This window comes from Triturus cristatus, chromosome 6, assembly GCF_964204655.1.
Source record: "Triturus cristatus chromosome 6, aTriCri1.1, whole genome shotgun sequence".
In the NCBI taxonomy this organism is placed as follows: domain Eukaryota; kingdom Metazoa; phylum Chordata; class Amphibia; order Caudata; family Salamandridae; genus Triturus; species Triturus cristatus.
In genome coordinates, this window is record NC_140589.1 from 331,211,333 (window position 1) to 331,232,307 (window position 20,975).

Below are 20,975 nucleotides of genomic sequence, written 5' to 3' on the forward strand. Positions count from 1 at the left end.
AGACAGAATCAGAATTATCAAAGGAATGAGAGCCCCAATGACACAAAGAGAAGTGAGAATGTTCCTAGGGAGGGTTGGCTACTGTCGTCAGTGGATAAGTAACTTTTCCCTGATTGCCAAACCATTGGTAAAGTTGACAAAGAGTGAGGTTAAAGACCCCCTTGAATTGAACAAAGAAGAATTGGCAGCATTTAGACAATTAAAGGACAGCCTTTGTGAAGCCCCAGCTCTGGGTATGCCAGACTATGAGAAAGAGTTTGAGTTGTACTGCAGTGAGAGAAATGGATGTGCACTCTCAGTGTTAATACAGAAACATGGAAGATTGAGGAGACCAGTTGCATATTTCTCATCAATGCTAGATCCAGTGGCTGTAGGTTTGCCAGGATGTCTGAAAGCAGTAGCTGCTACACGCTGAAGCTTAGAGCAAAGTGAAGGAATTGTGATGGGATATCCAGTGAGAGTGTTTGTACCTCATGATGTGGCGATCCTTTTAACAAGGAGCCGAACACAGTTCATGTCACATAGTCGGCTGACTAAGAATGAGAAGGTCATTCTAGGTGCAACCAATGTGAGTCTGGAAAGATGTGTGAATGTGAATCCAGCCACACTATTGCCAGATGCAGAGAGAGTGGAGGTAAGAGATGATGTTGATCATGATTGCTTGGATGTACTTGACCAGACATAAGAGATTTACCATTGCCAGAAAGTGATTATGTGATGTTTGTGGATGGATCTTGTTTGAGAACGGATGAAGGATTGTTGAGTGCAGCATATGCAATATGCACAGTTGCAGCAGTCGTAGAAGCATCACACTTGAAAGGAGTTAAATCTGCTCAAGTAGCATAACTAGTGGCATTGACGAAGGCATGCAAAATTGGGAAGAATGTGAGAGTGACTGTGATAACTGACAGCTAGTATGGCTTTGGAGTTGTCCATGACTTTGGCCAACTTTGGCTGCAGAGAGGTTTCCTGACCTCAAGTGGAACTCCGATAAAGAATGCAGAAGTGGTTGGAAAATTGCTTGAAGCAATACAGTTGCCCAAAGAACTGGCGGTTGTTAAATGTGCTGCTCATAGTCAAGGTAGTGATTATATCACTACCGGGAATCGATATGCAAATGACATGGCTCAGTATTGTGCCCGAAACCAGTATTGAATCAATAGGGCCAAGGAAAAGGAAATGTTTTCTTGCTCCTTAATGTTCACTAACGTTGTGGGAACATGGGAAGAAGTGAGGCAGTTACAGGATGAAGCAGGAGATGAAGAAATGAAACAGTGGGTAAAAGCAGGTTGTGCACCAAGGGAAAAGGATCATGTGTTGGTCTATCGGGATGGAAGACCAGTAATGCCTGATAGCATGATGTCAACCATGGCACGGATGTATCATGGCCAAGGACATCTAGGGAGAGATGCCATGATAAGGGCCTTTAAGCAGACCTGGTACAATGCAAAATTCAGGTTGATAGCAGAGAGTCTCTGTCAAAGATGCCTGATATGTCAGCAGTACAACCCTGGAAGGAAAACAGTGGTGAGCCTAGGCACAATAGGCTGAGAGGGAGGACCTTTCACCAGAATGCAAATAGATTTCATTGAAATGCCCCCTTGTAACAGGTTGAGGTATGTTCTGGTGATAGTCTGTCTGTTCTCCAGGTGGGTAGAGTCATTCCCAACAAGAAGAAATGATGGAATAACAGTGGCAAAGCTATTGTTAAGAGAATTCATCCCAAGGTTCGGGTTCCCAGTGACCATTGAATCAGACAGAGGAGGACACTTTTACAATGAAATCATGAGATTGATTTGTGAAGCATTGAGTGTACAACAAAAACTACATTGTGCCTATCGACCAGAGGCTTCTGGTGTGGTTGAACAAATGAATGGTACGATCAAAAACAGAATAGGGAAAATGTGTTTAGCCACATGAATGAAATGGCCTGATGTCTTGCCTCTAGTCTTGATGACAATCAGATCTACTCCAGACAGAACTACAGGTTTGAGTCCCCACGAAATTATCATGGGACGGGCCATGAGACACGTGTTTGTTCCAGTCAACAAATTGATGACAATAACTGATGACATGGTTTTGGATTACTGTAAAGGCCTGGCTGACGCAGTCCATTCTGTGTTTCACCAGGTTGGAGCGGATGCCACTACCCTTGAAAGAAAACCAGCCCATGACCTGAGCCCAGGGGACTGGGTGAGAATAAAAGTCCACAGAAAAAGGAATTGCTTGGTTCCAAGGTGGGGAAGGCCAAGGCAAGTTGTCCTGACCACAACAACTGCTGTGAAGTGTGCTGGACTGAAAAATTGGATACATGCAAGTCACACTTTGAGAGTTCCAAATCCAGCAGACAGCATTGGAAAAGAATATTTTGATGATTCGGAATCAAGTGCTGATTCAGACAGCGAGAATTCAAAGACAAAAGAAAATCCCGAAAGGAGGGAGAAGGAGACAAGACTAGCTCCAACTCCAAGAGAAGAAATTCTGAGGAAAAGATTGCAGATTTCAGATACAAGTTCAGATTCTGGAGATGAGCAAAACGCCAGTGGCGAACACAAAAAGAAGAAGAGAAAAGAAAAGAACATTTCAACAGAAGTGATATTCACACCAGACGAAAGAGTAAGAGAAGTTCCACCTGAGAAAATTCTTGAAGGGGAAGAAGGGACAGAAATAGAGAGAGAGGGACAGATTTCTGCGGAAAACCCCAGAGGAGGTGTAGGAACATCCAACACCGAGTTAGGTGAAGGGACAAGCAGCAAGCAGGAAGATTGCGTGTCGGAGACCCGAGGAGGGACAGAAGTAGGGCAAACACAAGAGGTGGAAAAAGAATCTGTTGAAAAAGAAAAGCCAAACGAGACAGAATCTGAAGACAGTGAAAACGAAATACCAGAGGGTCGAGTTCTGAGAAAGAGAACTTGGATCAAGGAAAGAAACAATAAAGAAGGCAAACTAGGAAGAAATGCTAAAGGAGACCTTTGGCCAAACAAAATAAAGAGACTGAGATATCGATTGACACGAGTTAAAACCTCAAAAGCTGAACAAGTGAACAAAGTGACAAGTCAGCTCAAAGAAAAAGAGGGAGAGACAGAGGTGTCTGAAAACAAACGATCAAGAAAACCAAACCAGAAGTATAAGTCACCTGAATGGACGTCTGTGGCACTACCTGAACAAGGAGAAGAGGTAGATAGTCAAGGAAATCCAGAGGAGACTTTACTGAAAGTGGTGGAGGAAGAAGAAACAGCGGAAATCCTGAGAGTTATCCTATCCGATATTGGAGAAGAAGCGGAAATTCAGGAATTTCTGTATGTGGATGATGAGAAGGAAGTGAAAAACGATGAGATGCCCAGCTGAGTAATTTCAAGAAGGTCTTTGTAGAAACTATAAAGGATTGAATAAGAAATCGAAGGACTGAGATTAACCTGATAAGTGCTTAGCTCTTTCAGGTGAAAGAACAAGGAGTGGAGTAGAAGAGGCTAAGTCAAAAGACACGGTCAATTTAACAAGATGGCTAACATAGATGATAACAAGAGTAGATGCACCTTTATGAGAAGATGGTGTAAAATGTGTTGTTGTTGTACAGGATTATTAATGCTTCTTTGGAGCGTACTCGCTCTATTGATCTCTTTCAAGGTAACTTTAGATACTCTAGAAGGGCATACAGAGAATATGACTAACATAGTGAAGAGTTCACAAAAGGTAGTTCCATTTAAAATAAGCACTGAACATATACACAAGGATAGGTCTATAACTGATTTTTCTAGCAATGTGTTTTCAAAATTGTTGTATGAATATGTAAAAACAATGGATGTAAGGGATTGCTACGTATGTATGCAGTTGCCTGCCTCTGTTTCAGAAGGAGTGACATATCATCACCTCCCAGCAACTTATGGAATAACATGTAGTGTTTTAATAAGTATATTTTATCAAGTAGGGAAATTAGAATATAATTTGTCAAATATAGATAACATTCTTGGACAATTGCCCATGAATAACGAATTGAATCCTGCTAAAACTGCTAATGTATTATGTGAGATTTTTATAGAAACTAAAGAACTAACCTTAGAATATATTTTTAGAAACAATTTAACTTGCAGTTTGAAGAAAGAAGAGAAAACATTTTTAGATATGGTTTAAGAAAGGAGATCAAGAATACATAAAAAGGCAGAAGGACATGAATCAAGGAAAAATGCTTGGGACATAGATGGAAAAGAGGAGCTGAAAAGTGAAGCTAGTCCAACAATAGCTATAGATGCACTACAGAAAGGCAAATTATGTATTATGAGGGAAAGATCCCAATATGATTATTATTATATCAGGACTAGTGAGTGCCATGATACATATTTTATTGCATCTGGATGGGGATTTAGAGGCGGAGAGGATGCAGTTTTTCCTGGATTGTATTACATTTGTGGGAACAAGGCTTATTACAGGTTGCCTGACCATTGGTATGGCACATGTTATGTTGGCCTGGTCTTTCCAAAGATCTTTCACATGGATAGAGTAGAAAATAATGGACAAAATAACCTATGAATGCGTAGTAGAAGAGAGACTTGGCTAGAAATTGTAGGTGACATTTTTGGAGCCTTGATACCAGCAGTGGGAATATCTTTGAATGCAAATAATATTCAAAAATTGTCAACAATAGTGGATCGCTTGTCAACAAGCACAGCTGGAGGATTTCTTTTGGTATACACCGAAATGGTTGCTATACGTGCTATGAAAATGCAAAATCGACTTGCCCTTGATATCTTATTGGCAAAAGAGGGTGGAGTCTGTGGAATGCTGAAAGTTCAACATTGTTGCACTTACATTCCTGATGAAAGCAAAGATCTAAAGGTTTATATCAAAAATATTACAGAATTGCATGATGAAATAGTACCACTGGAGGTTGAAAGTATCTGGACTAAAATTAGTAACAAGATGGCAGCTATTAAGACTTTCTTAGGTAAATTAAGTAGTACTATATTAGGGAAAATATTATTTCCATTAACGTGTGTCATTTTCATATTATTAGTACTTAGACTAGGATGTATGTGTTGCAGACATAAAAGAAATAAAAAGAAAATTAGACGAGAAATTATCAAAAAGAAGGAAAAGAAACAAGAAAGAGATTTTGAAGAAATAGAATTGGAAGAATGGAAGGAGAGTATGTATGACAAAACAAAAAGAGAAGATGAAGGGGAAACAGAATTATAATTGAGCAAGAAAACATTTGAATTTCCGTAAAAGGGGAAAATAAATCAAATTTGTGGGTTTTATGGTGATAAAATCACCAAAGGGGGGATTGATGGAGCGGGTAAAATGTTTTCCTTTTATATACCCAATCCATTTATGTATGTTTGTATTAAAACGATTAATAATTAATCATAATAATTAACAGTTTGTTGAATGGAAAACTAATCAACCTTATTAACCAAGAGAATACATGTGGGATTGCTGTGCATGGCTAAAATAATATGTAAACTAAGTTTGTATGCATATTAATAGGATAAACGTTGCTTATGTGATGTTATCGTGAATTATGCTTAAATAAACATGTATTAATGGCTTTGAACTTTGCATATGGCTAGATAAATGCACACACATATGGGTATTAGCAAGGGAATTAACACTGTTTAACCATTTCAATGTATTAATTACATTTTTGTGTTTCTTTGCTTAAGTTAACCATTTGCGCCTGCTATAAAATGGCCGCCGACTGAATCAGACATTTATGAAGTAATACCAATGAAGGGAAAGGAGAAATGCGCCTGCGCAAACTTCAGCAGCTGCGACCTGCCGGTGAACTGTCATCGCTGTGCCCATCAAGGCTGCTCTGGGCGAAAGGCCAACCCTTCAACAGAAATTGTTGCAACCTGAACTATGGATTGCTAATATTCCCATACATTCGTTTTGGAACTTTTAATATGTGGGAACGACATTGAATGTTTCCTGATGCATTAGAATGTATTTCAGTTGACCAATGAGAACCACTGAAAATGTCAATTGTAACATTTGGAATGTAATTTTTAGTATAAATAATAGTAGACTAGAGAGGTGAGGCGTTCGTCGTGACTTCATAATTTCCAGTATCCTGATGTTATGCTGACGGAGAGGACGGTGACCCTGCATGATAGAACAGAACTTTGACGATTTGACTGAGGACCAGATTCTGATTTAGAAAACGACAATTAGCCAGAATAGTTAAATATGACAACAGATGATATGTATTAACTAGGATTTAACCTGCATTTGATTTAGATAAAGAAATATTAATTGAATTCATGTGTCGGGTTGTTCTTTATTGAAATGTATTATTGAATAATTTCAGAGAATTAAGGAGTCATTAAGCTAATCCCAACTAAATGATTCCTTGACCTATATTTTCCTTGATGGGAAGAGAAGCGAGGGTTTTGATGGTAGAGGGAAAGTGATAAAGTTTTCCCATCAAGGGAAGCAGTGTAGTTCGGAACCAAATGTTTTTTCCCCTTCTGAGTAAGGTACGGATAGATTGATTAGAATGAATGTTGGTCTTATGGGCCCCACCAGCGTATGATGTGTGTGTGTGTGTGTGTGACTGCGAAATCACTCTGTCCGTGGTAGTAGGGGGAAATTGAAGAACCCGAACTGCACCACCTGCACATGTACATAGTAGAAGACACTATTGCAGTAGACGCACAATGGAAGAGAGAAGACACTGGCCATGAGAAAGCAGGCTCATTGTTGTAAAGAGGGCCTGCTGAGGAGCTCAACCAATGCCACACTGATGAGAATGTCCGGTTACTTACCGGTAATATTCATTACTCTGAGTCCAGGTCTTCCTGGTCACAGTCCTTACGCATGAGTTTATCTCTATACCTGCAGAATATAAGGACCAACTTGACTTTTCCTTCCCATTCCAAGATGGCCCCCATGCCACTGGGGGAAATACATCACATTGGGGGAAGGACTTCCTGAAATAACCGAGCATAGAAAGAAATCAGTGTAACCAAAGGGAGAGGTGGATGGAACTCAGGATTGTGACGAGGAATACCTGGACTCGGAGTAATGAATATTACCTGCATGAGTACATACCCAAGCCCAACACTGATTTCAAGAAAGAAATAGAAAAACACACCAACAGTAAAGCAACACAGGTAAATTTCATTGAAAAAAGACAGAAATGACCCAACAACCTCACAGTATGGGAGAACCTGCAGCACTCCATACAGCAGTACCAAAACCGGAGGAGACATCCCGACCCAACTGCAAATAGTAATGGGTCATGAACATGTGGGGCCGAGCCCAAGTGGCAGCAAAACAAATGTCACAAATCGAGGCCCCTTTAAATGCCGTCCAGAGGCAGAATCGCCCCTAGTAGATCTCCCAGGCAAATTAACAGGGACAGGGAGATCAGACAAGGAATATGAATGTGTAATAGCCAACTAAATCCAATGGGACAAAGTAGAAAGAGAAGGCTTCACAACCATCTGCGCCGGACCATGGGAGACAAACAAAGTATTGGATTTGCGCAACACCGCAGTTTCTTGCAAATAAATTGAAAGAGCACGATGCACATCCAGGGAATGAAAACAGACATCCTCCTCAGACACAAGAGAAGGAAAAGAGGTAGGCAAAACAATATTCAAATCCAAATGACATCACCTTGGGAAGAAAGGACGAACTAGGACGAAGCACCACCTTGTTCGGAAAAAAACAAAGGAAGGGGGGAGAAGACAACAAGGCCCAAGCTCCCCATCCCGTCCCCCCAGGACCTGGCCACAAGAATAACCACCTTGGCGGAAAGGAACTTGAAATCTGTGGTTTCCAAAGGCTAAAATGGGGCACCCTGCAAACCCTGCAAAACCAGAGGCAAGTCCCAAAGCAGCACCCAAGAATGTACCACAGGATGCCGAAGAGAACAACTCCACAGCAAACGAGCCACCAGTGGGGCTACAGATAAACAACGTCCCCCTGAAAAGCCTGAACAACTGCCCACTGACCCCAGGGAGTAGAGACGTCCAAACCCAGCTAACACCCGTCCCGAAGGAACTCCAGCACAGCCGTAGGCTCACAAGAGGAAGAGGACAATCCCTTATCCTGACACCAGATGGAAAAATTCCTCCAATGACGGCCATAAGCCTGAAGGGTAGACAGCCTCCGGGACAGCTGGATCAGCGTAGCAATATCCACAGAACATTCACAATCTAAGAGTGCCAAACCACAAACCTCAACCTGTGAAGATTGTCCAGTGGAAGAAGCGACTGACGCAGCAGGGATGGAGTGATCGGCAAAACCCAATGAGGACTGACAGACAGACAGAGAAGACAAGGGTACTAAGGACACCATTTCGAAGCCAGCGCAATTATCAGAATCTATACTTGGTCCCATACCACCCTCTGAATCATCCGAGGGAGAAGAGGGATGAGAAAAATAATAAAGAAGACCCTGGGGCCATTGAACAGCCAGAGCATGCACTGCCCACGTCCTGGAGGAGGGAACCAGACAACAAAAGTGGGGAAGGAGGGCATTCTCCTCCCTGGTGAACAAATCCAACCAAGGAGAACGGAACAGCCTTATAATGGCCTGAAAGATCCCCGATCCAGACACATCATCACAGATAATGGAAAACTAAGACTCAGAGCATCAGCAGGCCCATTCTCCCTCCGTGGAAGATAGACTGCTGACAGAGACAGGAGATGAGATTCGGCCCAAAGACAAATCCTCCAGGAAAGGAGAAACAGAGATGGACACATACCGCCCTGCCGGTTCAGATATTAGCGGACTATCGGATTGTCCGTCTGCACACAAACGGAAGTGTATCTACCAGATACAGCACATTTCTGTCATTTTCCCCTGCGCTGGCGCACAATAGGCTGCCATGCGCCAACACAGGCACTTTTGTGCCATGGGGAAAGAGTGCCTGCGTTGCAGGGATGAATATTTTTGTGCAGGAAGGAAAACCTTCCAGCACAAAAACAATCACAAGCGGCTTTTTCTTTTTTATATGTGTGCTGTAGAAAGCAGCACACATAGAAAAAGTAAACGAGGAGAAATAAAGGTATTTCACTTCATTGCGCCTCCCTTATACCGCCCCATGGAGACGCATACATTTTTGGCGCTGCCTCAAAGTTACGATTCCTTGTAAATCTGGGGCAGTGTCAAAAAGAAATGGGTGTTGCTAGGAACGCCCCCAACAACACCCATTGCAACTCCCTTTAAACCAGACAGAAACCTGGTTAAAGGGAAGACTATTTACAAGACCACATTAAGCCACCCAAAGTGGCTTAGTGCTGCCTGGTAAATATGGAGCAGAACCCTGTCCCCGGAGCGTCGAAAAAAGTGACGCTCTGGTGGCACAGCCTCATTGTAAATGAGGACCTGAGTCTCTCTCCCACATCAGTACTTGTAGGATCAAATCCGACCAGCCCACAGTGCCTCACCTGCACTTCCAACCTTTCCAGATTAGCAGGTGATTTCAACACACCTAGAACACAAGCCTTTAGTCCCCAAGGGAACCGTGGAAATAGAACATCACCTTTTGTACTCACTCGTGCATGTCCACAGTAAACAAAGAAAAGACAAGAAGGAAGTTTACAATATATTTATTGAACCTATTGTAGTCTATTTTGAAGCTGGTTTGCTGCGATTAGTAAAAAGATACAACTATGAAAATTAATCATCATTACTAATAGGCTGTACACAATAAGCAACCCGACCATGTCATCTAATACATCTATCTAGGCCTACCCTCACTATGTGAGCCCAGGGATATATTAGTGATCTCTGGGAATGGTGCCAAACCCCATACCTGGTGTAGGAAAGTAGGATCTGCTTTTATGGTTACCCTCACTTTTTGCTGGTTTCAGTATGTTTTTTGACTAGTCTGCCTGGGATCCTGCTAATCAGGACCCCAGCCACTGTGCTTCCTCCCTAAATTTGACATATAAATACTTTGGTATCCCCACAATTGGCTACTGGTGTACCCTTGTAAGTTCCTTGTATATAGTACTAAAGTACCCAGGGCAAAGGTACACCAGGGATCTCCCATGGGCTGCAGCATGTATTATGCCACCCATGAGAGACCACTCAAACTGTGACTAGAGGTCTGCCATTGCAGCCTGTGTAAGCTGTGTATCTGAGGTCACTACACTTAAAACGTATAAGTCACACACTAAGAAAGGCCTAGAAGTGTAAGAGTGCCCCTGGATGAGCAGGACACCCCCTACAAACCCTGGAGTTGATTCTCCAGGCTTTGTAAGTGCAGTCAGCCATTTTTATACATATAGTGGCCATGCGTCATTACACGATGGCTAACTATATATTGGCTGTGCTGAACCTGGGCATGTTTAGTACTAAACATGTTGGAATCATACCCCAAGACCGTTACCAGTGTTGGAGGTATGATTCCATGCTCCGGGGAGCCGCCAGGACTCCCAGTAACAGCCTTTCAGGATCTGCTAGCAAGCTATTGCTGCTGATGACCACAGACACGGTTCTACCCTCCTGCTGCTGAGCTGAGCTTGAGCAGGGGAAGGTAGAACAATAGGTTTCCTGTCACAGGGAGATGTGGCTACCTCTCATATTGGACTTAGTGTATTGGGCTGGGGTGGGGGAGCTTGCCAGTGCCACCAAACTGCCTTGAAGGGCACATTTGGTGCCCTTCTTGCAAACTCTAGTTAGAACCAGTTCTGGGATCCCTTGGCTCCCGCTCTGGGTTGAAACTGGACAAAGGAAATGGGGGTATCAGCCCCTCTGTCCAGCTCCTCCTCTGGGAGGGACCACTGAGTCGTTCTAACCCCTCTCTTAGGGTATAAAAGAGCTTACCTGTGGGTGGGTCCTCAGATTCATCGTTGAACAAGACTCAAGTCTGAAACCATGTCACTCTTCAATCATCTGGACACTTGGACTTCACCTAGAACTGAGACTTCACCAAGGAAGACTCCTGCTGCTACTGGTCTCACTGTTCTGCAAGTCTTTTTCATTGTCTGCGTCTGTGCTTCTTCCACGATCTTCATCAGACCTGTGGGCATCAAGGACACCCAAAGTAATCTCCCATGGAATGATGGAGTCACTCCCCTGCATCTGCAGGCACCACAACAAAGCTGACCAGTCTGCTGCTCCTAACGTCCCACGGACTCGAAAGGCTTAGCCACACAGGTGGTGATTCTGCAACTCCCTCGAGGTCTGACCTGTCCTCTCTGCAATTTTGAGGCCAGTATCCCTTATCAGAACAGCTGGGACCGAAACCCTGTGCACTGTGTCAACTTGCCGTTGCCCAGGCTTGTTGGCTCTGCATTCCAGAGATCTAAGGCGTTGCTCCTTCATCGTCTTCCACGTCTGTTGCGGCTGCCAAGGTTTGTTGGTGCTCCTGCCAGACACCTACCCCCTGATTCTCGACTTCAGATGTGAGACAGCTCGTGAACGACTCCTGGTCTTCCTCAGCATCGCCTGGTCCTCACAGCTGCAGCGACAAGGTCACGGTCATCACTCCTGCATCTTTCATCATCGGTGGTCATTGCTCTTCCCTGCCTCCTGGTCACCTCCGAGTGGCATAGACTCTGTCTCCTCTGCTTGCAGGTTCTTCTCATCAAGAATCCTGGTGCAGGTATCCTGGTTCCTGGGGTCTCCAAGGGTAGGGTGACTCTCTAACCTTCTGTCTTCCACTGGGTTTCTTCAAGGTCCACTGGAAAGGGTCCTTCTTCTTCAAAACTGCAACCGCAACTTTCCCGTTGACTTCTATTGAACACTCTGCACACGGCCTCCGTGGAGTTCCTGGGTACTTAACTTGGGTAGTTCCTGGGGTCCCCATCTCTTCTGAGTTTCCTGGTCCAAGTCCCGACTTGGGCCGCAGTTTGCATACCACTTTCTTAGTATATGGTTTGGTCTCCCCCTGGAGACTACTGTGTATTGTGCTTACTTACCTGTTTACAATTGAAGTACTGTGCGTATTTGTTTTTATTTGTATTTATTTTGAAGGTTTTATATAGCGCTGGCTAGACCCAGAGGTATCAGAGCGCTTTACAAGATAAGGATAGTATAAGGCACATAGGGTATAAAAGCATATGAAAGGTACTGCAACGAAAATGTATAAAGTACAGACAACATGAGCCTTATACAAAACCAGATAAATAAACAGGGGCAGGAGCTATACATTTAAGTTATTAGGTAAATGGTGAAACAGGAGAACAGGGTATATAGTTACTGAACAAATATAGTGTGATAGATAAGAAATCATGAGTAGGACACAGGTTAGGAACCCCATTAATAATTGAGGAGGTGGGTTTTGAGGTCTTTTTTGAAACTAGAATAGGAGGGATTACAGCACAGGTTTTTTGGGAGGGCATTCCAGATAATAGGGACATTGCCAGAGAAGGAGCGAGATTGTGTAGCTTTCTTTTTATGCAGAGGTGGGATTAGGAGTAGGGTGTTGGTGCTTCTCAGAGGTCGAGTGGAGCCCGCAGTGTGGAGTTTCTTTGAGAGGTAATGCGGAGTGTTTTGGTGGAGGACTTTATGAGTAATGCAGGCGGTTTTGTAGGCAGATCTGCCTTCGATAGGGAGCCATTTAAGAGATTTGAGAGCCGGGGATATATGATCGAAGCGTTTGCAGTCCGTGATGAGCCTGGCAGCAAGGTTCAGCACAGCTTTGATTGGAGCTAGGTGTACTTTGGGGATTCCATTAAGGATGGCATTACCATAATCAATACTTGACAGAACAAGCGACTGAACTACGAGTTTGAAATCATCTGTGGGTATGAATGGTTTAATTTTCTTGAGGTGACGGAGAGTGAAGAGGGCTCCTTTGGCAGAGTTTTTGATGTGAACATTAAGGGTTAGGGTGTTGTCGATAGTGATGCCAAGAGATTTGACCGAGTTGGACAGGGTGTGTGAGCAATTGAGTGCATTGAGGTCAGAGATCCATGATTGAACAGGTAGGGGGTTATTTTTGGGGGAGAATGATTTCGGTTTTGTTAGGGTTGAGTTTGAGATGATTGGAATGGAACCAGGTTTGGATCTTGGTAAGGGTGTTGTTCAGGTGTAAGATGTCAGCATGAGTTTTAATCTTGTAATAGATTTGGGTGTCATCGGCGTAGAGGTGGTAATTTATGCCTGCTTGGTTAAGAATGAGGGTGAGGGGTTCCATAAAGAGGTTAAAGAGGGAGGGAGAGAGAATAGATCCTTGGGGGACTCCAAGGGAGACAGGAGTGGGGGTAGAGAGACAGTTTTTTTGTATTTTGATTTGCTGAGTACGGGGTTGTAGATAGAAGATGAACCATTTGTAGGCGGTGCCATTAAGGCCGAAACGGGTCCTAAGCACATTAAGTAGGGCTGAATGGTTGACTGTATCGAATGCTGCGGAGAGATCAAGAAGGATAAGAAGGCATGTCTCGCCATTGTCAAGTGATTGATGGATGTCATCTATGACATTGAGCATTGCCGTTTTGGTGCTGCAGCCTTTTCTGAAGCCAGATTGAAAGGGGTCGAGAAGGTTGAAATTTTCTATGTGTTTGTCTAGTTGTAGTAGGATACATTTTTCAAGTACTCAAGTACTCAAGATATCAAGTATTTGTATTGATATCTCCTGACAGGAGATATACCAATGTGTTAGGGAGTGTTGTATAATAAATAGACATATTTGTATATATACACTGTGTGGTTCTCTTTCATTTAGTCTACACTACATGATTAGATCTGGTAAAACAAGCTGCTTAACACTCATTCTGAACTAAGCCTGAAGGCTGCTCTCCACAGCTACCACTTAGAGAGCTTTTTATGGTTGTCTAAGAATCCTAAAATCCCCATGAGGGTTGTCTGAATTAGTGCAAGGTGCTTCACTTAAATAGGTGTGCACCATATACTAAGCCAGCCTCCTACATCTGGTATGTGTAGTTAGGTGGCTTAACACTGCCTTGTAAAGGAGGCAAAGCTCCTATCGCCATCACAATGTTACTGAAAGTGACATTGTGGTGGCGATAGGGGCTCGTAAATATGCACCCTGGCGCAACGAGGAGAAATGTTTAATTTCTCCTTGTTTTTGCTGTTTCTGTGTGTGCTGTGTTGTGTAGCACACATAGAAACAGCAAAATGCCATTGATTGTTTATGTGCAGGAAGGTGATCTTTCCTGCACATAAACAGTCAACAAAAAACATTAAGTTTTGCAACTTCTATATGTACTGCATTAAGCACATATAAGTGTGTGTAAGTGTGTCTGCGTTGGCGCTAGGCAGCTAAACTTTGCGCCAGCATAGGGGGAAACACAGGGCCGCACCATATCCTTGTAAATATGGTGCAGCCCTGCGTTTCGGAAGTAGCTGAGCGGCGTTAAGCCACTTCCTAGTAAATATGCCCCCCTTGTTTTTAGAAGAATTCTTTGGGAGTGTAGCTCACAATGTAGTGGATTAAAAATTATGTGAACTGTAAGCAAGAAGCATAAAGAATTGTTTCAAAAGTGTGAGCTCTTGATAAAGCGGTCATAATGTATCCCATCTGGCTTGACTAAACATGATTGCCACGGAATGTTTTTATTACAGCAACCTTTCTTTGCTGCTTAGAATGGGTTCATTGTTTAAATGCTATCCCTAGCTTTAGTGGTTTGTGAGTGCTTTTAATATATTTGATGCTGTAAATTATTTATTGTTGTTGCATAAAATAACAGCATGAAATAAAAACAATTCATTCATGTAGTAGAAACAAATAGTTTATTAATATAATTGTATGTGATTTCCTCAATTATAATAACCATGGGGCCCTTTGTCCAATACTGCATTACCAGAGTACAGCTGTGCCCTCAAAGAGGAGTGTTATAAAAGGAAATCACAAGACAAAGTTTGCATCTGTTTACAGTTAAATGTAGGTGGTCTGTAAAACCACATATTCTTTCAAACGTTTGTGAAAATTTTACCAAAGTTACATGAAATTAAGCAAATGGCTTGCAATGTGATTTGCTGGTATCTTCGTGAATTTTCTAAGTGGTGGTATGCCTCACCTAAAAATGTCAATCAAGACACCTGCTGGAGACTGGTTCAAGCTGAAAATGCCTCTTGGCATGATTGTCTTGGCTCACACAAGCAAAATCAATTATACAAAACTGCATAATGTAAAATTGTGTAGCTGTATAAGGGCCCTACGGTGCGCGTGAGAACTCGCCCGTACATATCTGACCCCATCCCGGTCGGTCGTGGCACTAGACAGGGCTGTCCGCTGTTCGCGCTCGCGATGGAGCCGCTGGCGGCGACGATCCGTAAAGAGTTGGTGGATGGCATCCCACTGGGGGATGCGACACACCAGGTGTCCCTCTATGCAGACGACCTCCTGGTGTTTGTCAGAGACGTGACTTGTGTTCCTGTGCGGTTGGAACGCATTCTGTCCGATTTTGCAGCGCTCTCGGGGCTTCGTGTAAATGCAGCTAAGTCCAGCCTATACGCATTTGGAGCAGACGCTCCGGACCCCGGTTACCGCCTAGGAGGAGTGCAGGTACAGTGGCAACCAGACACCTTTCGCTACCTGGGAATCCAGATATACCGCCGACCGACAGATCTGATTGAGGGCAATCTGGGAAGAGCAGTAACGGCGATCAGGTCTCAGATGAAATTCTGGAGCACACTTTCCCTCTCGGTCACCGGCCGCGTAGCACTGGTCAAGATGGTCGTCTTGCCCCGTCTGCTGTACTATTTCACCAATTTGCCTCTATACGTCCCGGCATCCTTCTTCTCGGGCTTCACACGCTCCCTTTGTGACTTTATATGGGGAACAGCGCGACACAGGGTTGCACTGCCCAAACTGTATCTCCCCGTAGGCCAGGGTGGGCTTGCAATGCCATGCTTTGAGCACTACTATTTGGCGGCGCAATTGCAGTGGATAGCTCGCTGGCTGGCAGACAGGAGCCACGATGATACGGCGACGGCATCAGACCCCCCGCTGTCGTTGGCTGAGTTACTTAGGATGTTTCACCCGGCGACGGGCGCGATGAGGCCGGCGCCGTTGCTGTTAGTAGTGGTCTGGAAATGTTATCGCAGAAGTCTCCGACTCACCAGATCGAGAGCCATTCCTTTGGAGGGCTCCCCCAGTGGGCAGGGAGTACTTGGGGGTGTGGAACTGAGGGAATGGCATGCAGCTGATATTTATACCTTAGAGGATCTTTACCGAGATGGAGTTCTTCTACCATTCGTGACCCTTGCGGAAGAGACAGGGCTAGCCCGGGGCCAGTTTCTCCGTCATCGGGCCCTAGTGGAGACACTAGCGGGCCACTGGGGAGACCTGCGGGAGGAGCCGGAACAACACTTAGCGATACAGTATCTTCATGTCATGGGACGAGGGAGTCACCTGATTAAATGGTTTGCCGCAGCGTTACGGATGCATGCAGCGTTGAGTCTAGGGACGCTGCGTGAGAAATGGGAGGGGGATCTTGCTCGCCCTCTGACTGATACGGAATGGGAGAGGGTACTACAGGGTCCGAGAAGAGTACCCAGGAACATGAGATGCCGCCAAATACAATTTTTCATCCTACACAGGGCATACCTCACGCCGGCCGCTATTAATAGATATTTCCATCGTGCGGACGCGTGCTGCCCCCGTTGTGCGGAGGCGGATGTTGGCTTGATTCATATGGTGTGGGGCTGTCCGGCATTGGGTACCTACTGGCAGGCAATACGAGAGGAGCTTCGCAAGTGCACGGGTCGGGAGCTTCCCTCTGAGTGGACTATTTATCTGTTGCACCTTTTCCATAGACCGTCCTCCGCTAAGGTTGCCTCTCGCTTTATAGACCTGGGGATCGTGGTGGCGAAACGGCTCCTCCCTAAGCGCTGGAAGGCGGACACCCCACCACATGTGCGAGCGTGGCGTAGTTCATTCCTGGTCTGGGCAAAGGCGGAGGAGGTGGCCCTTCGGAGGGAGGAAACACTGGGACTCAGGATGACGCTCATCGCATCACAATGGGGGGAGATTCTACAAGCCCTGCTACAATTGGGTGTGGCAAATTCGGCGGAGGATAGGGACGAGTTGAGGGAGCTGCGTTAGGCGTTGAAGGGCTAATGTGCCTGGAGGGGTATCATGACATTGGGTGCTGCAGCTTCGACACAGGTGGTGAGCCATGGGAGCACACAGGCCATCATAGGCATTACACTTTCTGTGGCGAGGGCTGGGAGAGGGGGGAGCTCAGTAGGAGGAGAGTTGGGGGGAGGGGGGGTCAACTAGACACATGTTGAGAGCTGCTGTTGTTCTTTTAGTTGCTAATTTGTGGAGGAGACAACTCCAGTGAAGGGTTATTGAAAAGAATTGGTTATCTGTTTGCTGGAACAACCGGAGAGCACATGTATAGTAACCAAGGTTATTATTTTATGATCCCTACATGGGGTAAACCATCAAAACATGCGATACAGGAGTAATTTCACTTGTAGTCAATGAGCCTACCGCTTTAGACAATGCTGCATGCCACTTCACTGATAAAGAGTACTGCAATTATTTGTACAATCTCACGAATCTATGCCATGCTCTGACTGTAAATGTGGACTAAACTAAGACAAGATGTATAGTATGATTACAGCTGCAACTCTAATAAACAGATTTCTAAATAAAAATAATGTAAAATTGTGTAGGATTACCAAATTTCTTAAATGTTGTGTCTGTAATAAAAAATGTGCACAGGCTTACCTAACATACCCAAACAGCAAAATATTGCATCAATAAATCCTTCTGACAAAGAGCCATTATTTTTGTTGCACCTTAGAGAAAGCCTATGTGTGTACACATCTTTACTTTGAAAACAAAAAAAGCTGTATGTCCAAGAACACGTTACCATGATAGCAAAACAAATAAATGTACCTTTGTCGTCATGACAAGCTAAACCATCTAAACAGTATACACTTTATAAACAAAAAAGTAGGAATCAGGAATGAAAATGACATATCAGCAAAGTTGATTACAAACTACACGTCATTTTACATTTACAGCTTAGCAAAATAACTATGTTGTGCCATATAACTAAAACCTAATGGGACCACAAATGGAACAATGTCCCCGTCAATGATCTACCATGATTTTGATGGACAGAACATCCAACAAATAACAAACCTAGTAAAAACTATAAAACATATGGCTCAAGGAGGGCTACCCAAAACCTCCTTCTCTATCTGTACTCCTTTTTATTGGACTTTTTTGAAGAATTGATGACATGCATGTACCAACCAACGAAGGGCCTGACTTAGACGTTGCCAGATGGGATTTACTTTGCCAGGGCAATGGAGTAAAGTACTTTGGGGCATATTATCAAGAAACTGCGTTAAAATTATCGCAGCTTTAGCGGCAGAAAACTGCCGCTAAAGCGGGATAATGGGCTTGATAATATGCCGAAGAGAATTCCCATAGAAGCCCATGTTGACACCAGAACATGGCCTTCTATGGGAATTCTCAAGGGCATATTATCAAGCCCATTATCCCGCTTTAGCGGCAGTTTTCTGCCGCTAAAGCGGCGATAATTTTAACGCAGTTTCTTGATAATATGCCCTTCTATTGCCCTGAGGGAATAACGCTTGCCAATTTTAGAGACGTCCACTGGCCCAGCGGACATCTCTTGCATCGGAAGGAACCGCCATCATGGCAGTTCCTGTAAATTCATTGAAAGTTTGACTGACAGCTCCGTCAACACGATGGAGCCATATGGCAAACCTTCAATGTTTGTCAATGTTTCAAGAGTGGCCCCCTCATCATGGGAGTTTTCTACCATGTCATAGGGATTATTTTGAAGTTTTTACTGACCTTTACAGACAGACTGTGAAAACTTGCCATTTGTTCACCCACTCTTTGGGCCTTTGACGGTCCTTACTCTGTAGGGCAGTCAGAGGTGTAAGAGGCAAATTTACAAGCCCCTAAGCCATAGGACCGTCACATTTAATGACGTTCCTGTAGCGATATGGTCTTCGCCTTTACAAGGCATCATTAAGCCACTTACCATGGCTTAATGCTTAACGCCGCCTTGTAAATAAGGCCCCCTTTCATGCAACACATAGTGTGAAAGGGGTGGGCAATGGGTATTGCGGTGGGCGTTCTGCCGCAACACCCATTGATTTTGATGCTGCCCCCTATTTACAAGGGTGGCGTTACAGGAGGCAGCGCCAAAATTAAGACCAGGGAAAACCTGTTATTAACATGACGAAACAAGGAGAAATGCTTTATTTCTCCTCGTTTTTGCTGTTTCTATATGTGCTGCATTGCGCAGCACACATAGAAACAGCAAAATGCCATGAATGTTTGTTTATGTGCAGAAAGGTGTCCCTTCCTGCATATAAACAATCTTTAAAAAATGACAATTTGCAACTTCTATGTGTGCTGCACAAAGCAGCACACGTAGTTCGCCAGTCTGGATTATTTATGTGCAGGAAGGGACATGTTCCTGCACATAAACAATCGTTCAATGCAGGCACCCTTGCACTATGGTGCAAGTGGCCCTGTGTTGGCGCTAGGCAGCTGACTTTAGGGCCAGCGTAGAGAGACACGCAAGAGGTGAGTCGTTTTATTGTAAATACGGCACATCCCTGCATTTCTAAAGTGATGGAGCCGACGTTAGCAATTTTGGAGCTAACCCGCGCCCCGCCACTTGCTTCTCCATATGCCTCTAAGTCGGCAGTCGACAATTGAAGATCCACCCAACTCTAAATGAGGGTGGACCTTCAGTTTGGCGGAGCCTTTGCGACGGAGTACCCTCTCCACCAAAATTCTAAATCGAGGCCTCAATCTTTCTGTGGCCAGACCTAAGAAAATGTTTTTCTTCATTTTCAAAGTAATGGAAAAATCTTATTTGTTGTCAAAAATTCTCCCCACATCTACAATAGTTTTTGTTTGAGATGACCAATGAGAATTATAATGAAAATGCTGAAAATTTTACTCACTTAGTAGAGCGTGGAACCACCATGTCGGAGAGAGATTCATATGTTTTCTGCCATGCTGCATAACTATTCCTTTGAACGATAACGTTAAAAAACAGCAGTTAAAATATCAGAAGTCATGTTCTTTAACTTTAGTTTATTAAAAAATACAAAATATCTTACTTTGGTACTACAACCAGCAGAGTTATGAGATATTCTGAATTCAAGACAAAGTCTTCTCTTTTTACTATGTCAGTTAATGTCCGTGTTAAGAGACTACCCCTGTAGTAAAATACAAAGAAATACATACAATTATTCATAGAAAGATTTTCTCCACTGACTCATATAACAATTACTGTATCAAAAATATTTTCTTAAAAACACATGAGCCCCAAATGTATCGCAATTTGGGTCCCAGCTACAAGGCAAGGTTTCAAAATTATTCTCCATTTTGAGATCCAGACTTCCCAATTGCACCTCTTGCCTCCCAAACATTAACTAAGATGGCAAAGCATTTGTACTGAGACAAAGGCAGCTGCTTCCTCCTAAACGTTATGTAGGAAAACAAAAGGGGCATATTTACAATAGAAGTGGCGGAGCGTGGCGTTAGCCTTCTTGGCTTAACACCATGCTCCGCCACTTCGGAAACACAGAGCTGCACTATATGTACCACAATATGGAGCAGCCCTACGTTTCCCGCTGCGCTGGCGCTAATTTAGCTTCATATCGCCAATGCAGGCACCCTTGCACCATAGTGCATGGGTGCTGCGTTGCAGGGAAAAATTGTTTATGCACAGGAAGGTGTTCCTTCCTGCACATAAACAATTTGAAATGGTGTTTTGTAACTTCTATGTATGCTGCTTAATGCAGCACACATAGAAGTTGCAAAACATAACTTTTTTGTAATGATTGTTTATGAGCAGGAAGGCATATCTTCCTTTACATAAACAATCAATGGCGTTTTGCTGTTTCCATGTGTGCTGCACAACGCAGCACACATGGAAACAGCAAAAACTAGGAGAAATTAAACTTTATTCCTCGTTGCGCCAGGGTAAGACCAGGTTTTCCTGGTCTTAATGTTGGCGCTGCACCATATTTACGCCACCCTTGTTAATATGTGGCAGCGTCAAAATTAAGGGGTGCTGCGGTGGAACGCCCAC

At 43.9% G+C, this 20,975-nt stretch overlaps 1 protein-coding gene across 2 annotated transcripts in view; it reads right to left on the reverse strand.

Moving 5' to 3' along the window:
* Window positions 1–20,975, reverse strand: part of ATP6V1C2 (ATPase H+ transporting V1 subunit C2) — a 283,506-nt gene that overhangs the window by 79,925 nt on the left and 182,606 nt on the right. For both annotated transcript variants that reach the window (XM_085610702.1, XM_085610700.1), the window contains 2 exons: window positions 19,999–20,097; window positions 19,840–19,908 (listed from right to left, as the gene is read on the reverse strand). In XM_085610702.1, the coding sequence (XP_085466828.1) occupies window positions 19,840–19,908; window positions 19,999–20,097 (168 nt within the window). The remainder of the gene's footprint in view (window positions 1–19,839; window positions 19,909–19,998; window positions 20,098–20,975) is intronic.